The sequence below is a fragment of the Mastomys coucha genome, unplaced genomic scaffold (genome assembly GCF_008632895.1).
Source record: "Mastomys coucha isolate ucsf_1 unplaced genomic scaffold, UCSF_Mcou_1 pScaffold6, whole genome shotgun sequence".
NCBI classification, from domain to species: domain Eukaryota; kingdom Metazoa; phylum Chordata; class Mammalia; order Rodentia; family Muridae; genus Mastomys; species Mastomys coucha.
The window spans coordinates 13,815,876-13,828,375 of NW_022196912.1; the positions used below are offsets into that span (position 1 = coordinate 13,815,876).

At 42.9% G+C, this 12,500-nt stretch overlaps 1 protein-coding gene across 6 annotated transcripts in view; it reads left to right on the plus strand.

Annotated features, from left to right (window-relative positions):
* Positions 1-12,500, plus strand: part of Cdkl4 (cyclin dependent kinase like 4) — a 70,063-nt gene that overhangs the window by 7,526 nt on the left and 50,037 nt on the right. For 3 of the 6 annotated variants that reach the window (XM_031356109.1, XM_031356111.1, XM_031356112.1), the window contains 2 exons: positions 5,859-6,082; positions 9,860-9,981. In XM_031356109.1, the coding sequence (XP_031211969.1) occupies positions 5,915-6,082; positions 9,860-9,981 (290 nt within the window). In that variant the 5' untranslated portion in view covers positions 5,859-5,914. Of the gene's footprint in view, positions 1-3,364; positions 3,451-5,858; positions 6,083-9,859; positions 9,982-12,500 lie in introns of those variants that run through there. The other 3 variants (XM_031356115.1, XM_031356114.1, XM_031356113.1) reach the window with 2 other exon arrangements.

Below are 12,500 nucleotides of genomic sequence, written 5' to 3' on the forward strand. Positions count from 1 at the left end.
GGTGCTATGGTACACACCAATCATCACAGCATTCAAAAGGGCAAGACAGAATTAGTTCAACCTCATCCTCAGCTACATAGTGAATGCAAGGCCAGCCTAAGTGTCTCAGGTAGGGTTTCATTGCTGTGAAAAGACATCATGACCAAGGCAACTCTTATAAAAGAAAGCATTTAATTGGCATTGGCTTATAGGTTCAAAGGTTAGCCCATTAATCATTGTGGTAGAAAGCATGGCAGTGTGCAGCCGGACATGGTGCTAAAGGAGCTGAGAGTTCTACATCTTGATCCACAGGCAGCAGGAGGACTGTATTCCACACTGGTGAAGCTTGAGCCTATATAAGACTTCAAAGCCTTCCCCAACAGTGACACACTTCCTCCAACAAGGCCACACCTCCTAATAGTGCCCCTCCCTATGGCCAAGCATTCAAACACATGAATCTATAGGGGCCAAGCCTATTCAAACCACCACACTGAATCTGGATACAGAAGGCTCTCCAAAAAGAAAAACAAAACAGTTTTATTTTAAACTTTGTGTTATGTTCACAGGTTCCCCCAATAGCTGTAGTGCTTATTAACTAGGTGAACTAATGAATCTATGGATGTTCTATGCCAATAATCTTCAAAGCTAATTTGGCAAATGTGTACATGCTACCTTTAAGTTAATGATACCTCTGTAAAAATGAAAAGTGGGGCTGAAGAGATGGCTCAGTGGTTAAGAGCACTGGCTGCTCTTCCAGAGGTCCTGAATTCAATTCCCAGTAACCACATGGTGGCTCACCACCATCAGTAATGGGATATAATGCCCTCTTCTGGCCTTCAGGTGTACATGCAGATAGAATGCTCACATACATTCAATAAATAAATTAAAAAAAAAATACAATGTATTCAATAAAGTTTCCAGGACTTAATATCTGGCATGGACTTTCCCTGTTATTTTTTTGTGGAGTTTATTATCTTTCCCCTTTAATAAGGGTTCAACTCCACTATTTAAAAAATTAAAAATTGGAAAAAATACTATATTATTAATCATTTACCCAGCTAAACATTATTTTCCATAATATATTTTTCTTTCTTTTCTTTCCTTTTTTTGAGACAGTGCCTCACTGTATAGCCTATCATGTATAATGGTCTAACAGTATAGTGTATAACCACTGTATAGTGGTCTGAGGCTCACTATGTATTTAAGGGTGACCTTGAACTTTGTGATCCTTCAGCCTGTGCCTCTCTCCAGTGCTGGCATTAGAAGTATGCACTACTATACATTCAAACCCAGAACTTCAATCATGCTAGGCAAGCTTCTACCAACTGAGTCACACATGTACCTCTAGTGTGTCTTTTTATGTATCAAATAAGGGTCGATTATTTCTCTCTCCATTAAGATAATCTTATGAATGAAAAAGTCAATAACTGTCTTAAGTGTATATTTATTTGGAACATGAGAAATTTTATGCGGTTAGTGCTTTATGAAAAGGAGAAGAGGCCATAATATGTTTGGTAGAGGTGCCAGGTATGGTAAAATGGGAAGGGGGTGCCTCTGTGGGCCCATGCTGAGGCATCCCTTCCCCCTGAGGTACCAGCTATAGATGGATATAATATGGAATAGAGTTTATTTAGGGCATGGGGAGGGGAGTTGGGAAGGGAGTAGAGATAGAGAGAGGTGGGGAGAAAGGGGGGAAGAAGGGGGAGAGAGGAGGAGGAGAGAGGAAGATAGTCCGGCCAGGAACACATGGTGAGAAGGAAGAGGGTAAGAGGGTAAGAGGGTAAGAGAGCGAGGAGGGACGAACAGCCTCTTTTATAGTAAGCCAGGCATACCTGGATGTTGCCAGGTAACTGTGGGGCAGAGCCTAAAAGGAATGCTAACATTCCTCCATTTTGGTTTAATTTAAAGGGGGGGGGGTGGACTAGAAAGAAGAGATGGTGAAGCAGGAATAGGGTCACTGTGATCTTTACCTACTTCCTGCTGACTTGGGGCGACGTGTCTCTGGGAAATCTAGGAAAATGGGTATGGGGCTGTAGGTCCAGTCTTAGGACAGCTGGCTGTTTCCTTGTTGTCCAGGGTCTGTGGAACTGTCTGTGCATAGGAAGGAGGTCTATATATATGTTGGGGAAAAACAAGTTTTTTCTTAGAGCCCTTAGGTCTTGGTAGTTGGGGTGAGGGGAATCCCAATCCCAGGGAACAGGAGAGGAATCCGACCCTCTGGAATAAGTAGCAAGTGGGAACTTAGGCTGTTAATCGGCAGGTGTACTTGTCTGGATAGAGTCTGTTTGGTCCACAAGAGGTAGATCTGAGTGGGTTTCCTGGAGCTTATAAATTTACAAGAGAGATAAGTTTGTTAATAGCATGAACAGTCTTTAACATGAGCTCAGGGAAGACAAAACCCCTTCGTGAAGCAGAAGGAACAAGAAGGGCTTTTTTCTTCTGTCTAGGAGAATATATATTATATTCTAAACTGTGGACAAACAGAAGATACTCAGAGAGTTAAATGTTTCATGTTCCCTAAGACAAGGTGAGTCATTTCTCCCATGCTCCTATTCCACAGGAAAAAGCTTCTCATCTTCTGGGCCTAGGGTCAGATTGACTCTGTCCAGTTGCTATGGAGATCACCGGGACACACACACACACACACACACACACACACACACACACACACATATCATAATAAGAAAGAATCTTAAGTTAACATTTAAAAGACAATTAAAGGAAACTCAAAACTTTGACCTTGTGAATATAATAGTTGATCATATAGATTTAGCAGAAGAAACACCTTAAGTCTATAGTTAAAAGACAACCAAAGGAAACTTATATTTGTAACTATGATCGCTGATAGTATAGATTTGGCACAAGAAATATTTTAAGTTTATAGTTAAAAGACAATCAAAGGAAACTTAAAATTTTAACTTATCATTATAAAAGTTGGATCGTATAGTGTAATATTTTATTAGAGTTAGGCTAATTTATAAGAACTCTATTGATTAATGTTAGGACAGTGGCATAGCAAGAAGAAGAAATATGAAACATTTAGTCACTGGAAAGTAAGTTTAGATAAGGAAGTATCAGAAGGTTACAACTGTGAAAGCTTACATCTGAACTTGTGTATCCTTTATCATAAAGCCCATGAGTTAAGCAAACCTGTCTAATGAGCTAAGAAGCTGGTGAATTACCCTGGGGTAAGGAGCTAGAGGTCCGTTTTCTAGCTGTTCAAGCTGCAGTTAGCTTAGCTGTCAATGTAGTTAGAAATCTGAGAAGAATAAACTATAACCTAGATGTCTTTCATTAAAATGACAGAGGTCGGTTAATAGTCCACTACCTAAAGAGTTTCCAGGACCCTGTGGTCTCCATAGCAACTGGGCAGAGTCAGCCTGACCCTAGGCCCAGAAGATGAAAAGCTTTTTCCTATGGAATAGGAGCATGGGAGAAGTGACTCACTCACCTTGTCTTAGGCAAGAAGAGGTATTTAACTCTTTGAGTATCTTCTGTTTGTCCAAAGTTTAGACCAAGCCCTGGCAGCAGGCAAGGCAATGAAGCAGTGTTTCTCAGTGGTTATCATACCACAATCCAGGTAGAATCTTGTCACTGTGCCCATATCTTCTCGGAGACCCTGGAGGTAAACTGTCTGAATTTGGGAGTCTCTGTCTATCATATTAAGCATAAACATTTAATGTTACATTTAAATTTTCTAACAAGATTGAGAGCCGGTATCTGTTAAGCATGTGTGAGTTAGACAAAGAGTGCTAGCCATTAGCTCCTCGGCTTAATATCACCACTTCCAAGGCCTAAACAAAACAGTCCTTTAAATTGTGCTGTGTCATGAATTAACCCAGAGGCAGGGCAGCATGGTGAGTTCAGATGTACACTGTAGAACCCAGAAGACCAATTGTAATTCTGCACTTGCTTCACTGCGTTTCGCTTACCTGTACAACTGGATTAAGCAGCCCTAGAGTGTTTGTGTGTACAGATTATATGTAAATAAGCAATGCTGTTTCAGGGCTAGCTCCTACAGTTATTAGATTATATACACAAGATTGTGCTGGATAAAGGGATGAACTTTTTGAGGCTAATTACAAATTTTCATAATGTTAACTCTTACCCTGATTTGCTTAATTATTTTGGCATTATTTATCATTGAATGTTTTATCTAGTCATAATTATAAACATAAACAATGCAAAAAACAATAAAAATGAGATCCAGTATTTTCCTAGAAGTCCTGTGGATATGGAACAATTGTGGGAGAATTGGAAATTTGACCTTCTTTTTGTTGAATTATTATAATTATTTTCTTTAGGGGTGGTCTAAGAATTGGTTACCCCAATACAAATAAAAGCTAAGAACAAGAAAGGGTGTTTTGCCAGGTGGTGGTGGCACACACTTTAATCCTAACACTCAGGAGGCAGAGGCAGGTGGTGCTCTAAGTTCGAAGCCAGCCTGGTCTACAGAGCAAGTTTCAAGGGCAACTAGGACTACAGAGGAACTGTCTCAAAAAAAACTAAGAAAACAAAATAAAAGGAAGAAAGAAAGAAAGAAAGAAAGATAGAAAGAAAGAAAGAAAGAAAGAAAGAAGGGAAGGAGAGAGGGAGGGAGGGGGGAGGGAGAAAGAAAGGGAAGGAGGGAGGGAGGGAGGGAGGGAGGGATTGAGATTCGGTGCCTTGACCAACAGGATGGAACTGATTATAAAGACATTTGCCAGGCAAGTTTTGCAACCTGGGTCACATCCTCAGGACCACATGGTAGGAGAGGGCGGGTACCCACAAGCTGTCCTCTGACTACCACACTCTGGCCGTCTCACACACACACACACACACACACACACACACACACACACATACACACAACACACATACAAAATCTCACATCCTTACCACATAAACTGCCTTCTACTCAGATATATACACCTCACATTTATATCATATACATACATATCTCATATTTCTCATATACATAATGATGATGATGATGATGATGATGATGATAGCAGCAATCGGAATAAATGTAATCCAAACATTTTAATAGTGTCCTGAGAAAAGCTGCGCTGCTCGGCAACCATGGTTTTCCCTCTTCTCTCCACCAGGTGGGGGTGGCGAGCTTTATAGTTTGTCTTGTTGCTTAATTCTTTTTTTTTTCTAATTTATTGATTTATTTTATGTATGTGAATACACTGTAGCTGTATTCACAGATGGTTGTGAGCTTTCATGTGGTTGTTGGGAATTGAATTTTAGGACTTCTGCTTATTCCGGCTGGCCCTGCTCACTCTGGTCAACTCAACTCGCTCTGCTCACTCAGTCCCTGCTCACTCTGGCCCAAAGATTTATTTTTTATTATACATAAGTACACTATATCTGTCTTCTGACACACCAGAAGAGGGCGTCAGATCTCATTACGGGTGATGGTGAGCCACCTTGTGGTTGCTGGGATTTGAACTCAGGACCTTCGGAAGAGCAGTCTCTTACCCACTGAGCCATCTCGTCAGCTCCCTTGTTGCATAATTCTTCCCCTTTGCGGTGGGGTTCCAGTGAGCTAGCTAAGAAGTCAAACACCTTGTTCAAGGGTATGAAAGTCCAGCCCCTTCAGCTGCATTTTACAACCCTGTATTTTAATCATTTGCTCCAGGTAATAAAAACAATAAATCAGGCAAGGCTTCTTCCTCAAGGTTGTTGTCACTAAACTGTGGTCAGCACAGAGCCACCATCAGAAATGACCCCTGCAGGGCTTGCAATATCCAGAAGAATGGAGAGCTGTGTTAACAAAATGCTCACTTCTACGGCACACAGAAAGCAAACTTTAAAGGGTGGAATAAACCTTGGGCAACCCAGGCAAACCATCCTATATCGCTTGATTAAGAGAAGTTGTTCTTATTTTCCAGGTGCAACGCTGAACTTCAAGTCGACTAGTATACTAAATTAAGTTGCTTTAACTAAAATGGAAAAGTATGAAAAGCTAGCTAAGATTGGAGAAGGGTCTTATGGCGTCGTATTCAAGTGCAGAAACAAATCTTCTGGACAAGTAGTAGCGATCAAAAAATTTGTGGAATCCGAAGATGATCCTGTCGTTAGGAAAATAGCCCTGCGAGAAATCCGGATGCTGAAGGTAGGTCATGCTCTGCAGGCGGCATCTGCACTCTGAAGGTGCTGCGTGAAGTAGGTACGCTAAAACGACCGAGAATCTTAAAGTCCGACTTAACTCCTGGGGATCAGCCACTTTGGGAAGCATTGTTGGACTTTGGCTTCTGACTTTATCTGTATGCGTGAGTAGGGGGTTAAAACTTGGAAGTATTGGCCTTCAGTACACCACATCCTGATTGGGAAACATCTGCCCTCTCCCAAGTGTCCTGACCCCGCTATTTACCAGATGCCTCCCCATCTTCTGGACATTGCCCTCACACTTTCCCAACCAACCAACAGAACTATGGGAGCACTTCCCTTTCCGGTGGAGGGGCCCCCAGTACCCCTGGAGGAATCAGCAGAATCTACCTCTGCCTGAGAATCCTCCAGCCATGTTCATGGTTTTTGGGGGTTGTTGTTGGTGGTGGTGGTGGTTTTTTTTTTTCCGAGACAGGGTTTCTCTGTGTAGCCCTGGCTGTCCTGGAACTCACTCTGTAGACCAGGCTGGCCTCGAACTCAGAAATCCACCTGCCTCTGCCTCCCAAGTGCTGGGACTAGAGGCGTGTGCCACCACCGCCCGGCTTCTTATGTTATTTTTAATGGAATTTCAGCTTGCAAATGTGGGGAACAATTACATTGTTTCTACTTTTTAAATATCATATGCAGAAGTTTTCCCCATCTGTTGCAGTTTCATTTAAAATATAATTTGATTTAAAAAAAAAAAAAATCGATCTTAACACTTGGTCAGCAGAGGGCGCTAGTGAGCCAGCCTGACCCAGCAGACATTGCTGGACTAAGCCGCAGGATCTAAGGGGGAAAAAAAACTGTAACCTAATCTTCCCCCTCGCCCTCTCTAGTCTTCAGATAAATCTAATACCTAGGTTATTGTTTACAGGTTTAACTTCTGACTTAAAACAGCCCCAATCTAAGATGCAAAGTAACCCAAGCTTCGTGCCCTCCGCCAGGCGTCTGGTGATGGCTCAGAACAGTCAGTCTTTCCTGCCTCTTGCTGTTGCTCCATTGCTAGCTGGGAACACATTCTTCTTTATTTTCCTCACCTCTTCCTATTTAACTTGGATTGACCTCTCTCTCATACTACCTGTTACACCTCAGACAACCACAGTGCGGGCTAAGTCAACGTCACTTGCTAAGTAGCTGTGGATCCCTGGCCTGCCCACAGACAGTTTGGCCAGGCAGTGTTGGTGAATCCCTTGTCCATCTGGCAGGGAAACTATCCAGCTTCCAACCCGTGTTTTTGCTAGAGCACAAAGCAGTAGCTCTCTTGTGAAAGCACCCCTGTCGCCCTTTGACCTTCTGCTCTTTCAGCCAGTGGCGTATACGGAATGCAGGTTGACCTGGGGCTCTGGACACATTTCCCATTTAGAATAGATTCTCATTTCCCCAACTATTGAGCATTTTGTTGTTGGTGGAGGTGGTTGTGGTGGTAGTGGCGGTGGTGTGTGTGTGTGTGTGTGTGTGTGTGTGTGTGTGTGTGTGTGTGTGAAAATTGATCTGTCTGCTAAATATACAAGGGAAAGGAGTTACAAATAGGTGAGGTCATATGTCCTGGTTTGCGCTAGCTTCCTGTGTAGCTAATACCCCATCACTCTTGGAAGTGAGCTAGTATGAATACTAAACTATTTGGTGTCTCTCGGCAGAGGCAGGGTAGCCATGTGTGCTAGCTTGGCTACAGTTGTTCTGGTTTTTACCTGTTATATTGACTGCTACACTAAGATTTTATAGTCACCCTAGGGATAGACTATCTAACTTCATCATTTTAATTCTGGTTTATAATATTGAGCAAGGGCCTAGACAGATGGCTCAGCAGCTAAGAGCACTTGCTGTTCTTGCAGAGGACCTGGGTTTAGTTCCACAACTATCTATAACTCTAATTCCAAGTGATCTGATGCCTTCTGGCCTCTCTGGGCACCAGGCATACCAGTAGTGCACATACATCCATACAAACATATATACATACATACATGTAAAACATTTATTCATATAAAAACATTTTTTAAAAATACATGTATTGGGACTGGTAAGATGGCTCAACGGGTAAGAGAACTGACTGCTCTTCCGAAGGTCCTGAGTTCGGATCCCAGCAACCACATGGTGGCTCACAACCACCCATAATGAGATCTGATGCCCTCTTCTGGTGCATCTGAAGACAGCTACAGTGAATTACACCTGAGCGAGCAGATGGAGAGCAGCCACACACATGATGGCTTATGGCCATCTGTACAGCTACAGTGTACTCATACACATAAAATCAATCTTTAAAAAAATACATGTATTGCACAGAAAAACAAAAAAGGAGGGGAATGTAGAAGATTGTTTCTAACCCATTTCCACATGACAATAGAAGCCATGCATATAACATCTGTACATCAGAGCAAGTAGAAGAATCAACCAGAGGACAGAACTCAATGAAAAGCGTATCTAAATGCGTGAACCTGGGAGAGTCCAAAGATAAGACGTGTAACAGAAGCTTATGAGCAGTATGCACTACTGCTGAGAGCAGACACCAGAAGCCAGACTGCGTTTAAATTCAGCCAACATTGGCATGAGTCAATGGTAAGGGGGACTGGGGAGACGGGCTCAGATTAAGAACACATGCTGCTCTTGCAGACCACCGGAGTTTGCTTCCCAACACTCAGAGAGGGTGGCCCACAACTCCTATAACTCCAGCTCCTGGGATCTAGTGCCCTCTTCTGGACTCTGCACACACGCACATGTGCATGCGCATGCACGCACAGCATACAATTAAAAATAAAATAAGCCTTTTATTTTAGTCTATGATACTGTGTAAAAGGTATGTAAACACTGATTATTTTATAGTCTTTTGCATAATGATTCAGTTCTTCATTTCTGTTGTACATTGTGTGTTCCTGGCTTTTGTACACTGCACGGTACCTTCACATGAGTGCATTGCTCGCGCTTGCCCCTCACGGGGAGTGGGGGAGATTGAAACAGTTTAGCTACTATCATTACTGACTTGTTACAGATCTTTAATTCATTCCACATTGAAGTGGAAGGCTCAAAGAACAATCAATTGATCTTAAACACCGTAACAAAATTCTGTATGAGAGGCTGGAGAAACCGCTCAACCAGTAAAGCATCTGTTGTCAAACATGAGGGCCCAGTTCAGATCCCCAGCACCCACGTCAAATACTGTGCTCAGTGGCATGTGTCTGTAACCCCTGGTCTGGAAGGCAGAGGCAGGAGGATACCTAGGGCTTGGTGGACTGCCCATCTCACTGAGTTGGTAACCACCACATTTCAGTGAGCGACCTTGTCTCAAAGATTAAAGGGAGAGGGGAGACAAGCTGGCTCAGCACGTAAGATGCTTGCAGCCAAGTCTGACAACCTGAGTTCAATCCCTGGGACTTAAGTGGTAGGAGGAATCAGTCCCCACAAGTTGTCATCTGATCCTCACACATTCGACATTGCACATCCATGGGTGTGTGCATATTCTCATGCACTCAAGCACACAAATATTAATTAATTAATTAGTAATAAAATGTTAAAGGGGAGAGCAATTAAGAACATGTGATGTCAACCTAGGCTCCATACACACGCACACACACATACATGCACCCCCGCCCATATACACATACACCAACACACAATAAAAGTAAAAAACCTTCCACCCAGGCAGGAGATAGAACGATAAGGAGGCCTGGTCCTCTTAGCGTCAGAGCAGATCTTGGGCAGCCGTGAGTGGAAGCCCATCACTAACTTGTACACTCCCATTCTTTTGCAGCAGTTGAAACACCCAAACCTTGTGAACCTCATCGAGGTGTTCAGAAGAAAGAGAAAGACGCATTTAGTTTTTGAGTACTGTGATCACACGCTGCTAAATGAGCTGGAGAGAAACCCAAATGGGTAGGTGGTCCAGAGCCTAGAGTCCTGTGGCCAGTTCTCTTTCATTCTCTGTGTAGCCCCAGTCTCTCAGCCCCACCCCTAACTCCCACCCCATCCCCGGCTACCCTGATGCTTTCTTGGCTACCATGCCCCCCCCCCAGTTTGATTCCCAGCAACCACATGGTGGCTCACAACCATCTATAATGGGATTTGATGTCCTCTTCTGGTGGGTCTGAAGACAGCTGCAGTATACTCATATAAAATAAATAAATAAATCTTTAAAAAAGAGACAACTACAAATCTGACTGAAATGATTAAAAGACTTTATTGAGATGAGCATATGTTTCTAGATGGAAATGCCTACTATAAAAGTATCAGCATGTTGTCTCATCAGGTTTTTTTGTAGCACAGACTTCTAATTAGAGCACCAATAGGATATTTTTTTAAACTTGGAAAGTTAGAGCCAAGAAATTTTTTAAAGAAGGAAGGGAAACAGGGTCAACAATGTTTAAATCACAGAAGTTTTGGCAATTGCTTTTTATAAAAAATGAAGCCATGAATAAAACTGAAAAAGAATTTCAATAAACCACTACCACAATTAATAATTTTTCAAATTGGGTACAATGAGTGCTGTGGTCTACCAGAGGCTGAGACAGGATGATCACAAGTTGGTGGTTAACCTGAGTAACTTAGTCAAGACCCTGTCTCAAATATTCTCAAAAGGGCTAGGGGTGTAGCTCGGTGGTGCAGAGCCTGCCTCACATGTGCAAGGCAAAGGGCTCCATCTGAAGCCAGTCCCAAACAAAACAGGTATGCAGGCCTCTCCACCTACACAGGGGATCACAAGATAGATCATTTGGCGATGAGTATGAACAATTTGAAAGCTGTTATCACACTTAAACACAAAATTCCACTTAGAAAAAAATATACAACAAGGAAATATTCCCATAAGAGCAAAATTATAAATATTCAGGCAGATGCTTAGAACAGAAAAGATTGGGACTGCGTGGCTGTCCCTTGCCAAGCCTTCCCTACATTTGGCTGTGTGTATCTTCTCTTTAACCTCGTGCATTCTCAGTGCTGGGAAGGTGGTCAGCAGATCCCTGAAACTGGCCAGCTACTCTAGATAAATCAGTGAGCTTCAGGGTTAATGAGAGACCCTGTCTGTCTCAAAATAACAATAGGATTGCAGAGATGATTCCGCTATTTAGAGCACGTACACAAGTCAGGTGGCGCGTCTACAAGTCAGGTGGCTCGTCACTGACCGCGACAACAGTTCCAGGGAATCTGACACCTCTGACCTCCAAGGGTACACTTGAATTCACACACACACACAGACATGCACACATAAAAATATTAAATACATTATTCTGTTAAAATTTAAATATAAAAGATTGAAAATAAAATAAATCCAGGCAGTGGTGGTGCACGCCTTTAATCCCAGCACTTGGGAGGCAGGGGCAGGCGGATTTCTGAGTTTGAGGCCAGCCTGGTCTACAAAGTGAGCTCCAGGACAGCCAGGGCTGAGAAACCCTGTCTTGAAAAAAAAAAAAAAAAAAAAAAAAGAAAAGAAAAGAAAAGAAAAAAGAAATCATTAAAAGTAATAATTAGGTGGATTGAAGAAGATCCCAAGAAACCAACCTCTGGCATTGAAGACATACATGTACACACATGTATGCACATATACAAACATCTACACATGCATCTCTCTCTCACACACGTGCATGCATACACATGTATACATATACCCAAACACCTATATGTTTACTCCCTCCCTCTCTCCCTCTCTCTCTCTCTCCCTCCCTCCCTCCCTCCCTCTCTCACTCTCTCCCTCCTTCCCTTCCTCCCTCCCTCTCTCTCTCTCTCTCTCTCTCTCTCTCTCTCTCTCTCTCTCTCTCTCTCTCTCTCACACACACACACACACACACACACACACACGTGTACACTTGTAAGGTCAGGGTCATCTTCAGGTGACTAAAACAGCAGTTTCTGAGCTGGGCAGCTCGAGTCACCTGGACCTCGGCTTCAAGCTTTTCACTGTTGCTTTTAGTATTTGTCTTTACACTTGTCCAAAGGAAATTACTTAAACCAAGTATCCACTGGTTTCTACAGAGAGCTTTATTCCACTCTATAATGCTTTGAAAACTGCTGCCTGTGGCAGAAAACATTGGCATGCTCTCAGGTCTGGACCTGGCATGTCTGTCATCCACAGTTCCTACAGTTCCATCTCCTCTGTAAGATCAACGTGATTCATCCCTAGTGCATGTCATTCTCCCAGCAGTGGGCTCTGCCTCCTTGGCATCTGAGCTCAGTGGACAGAACCATGATGTCCCAGTAAGAAAGCTTTGCATATCCTATCGATGACCGATACACCTATTGAATTAGCTCTGCTTGGCTTCTTGTTAACGTTAGCAGTCAGGCTCCTGAACATTTCTGACCCCTTACACCCGCCTTGTTTCCTAGGTCCCCTCACCTGGAGCCTCTGGTTGCCTATCCAGGATCCTATGTCTGTTGATATAGCTGCCTAGTGCCTGTGCTTG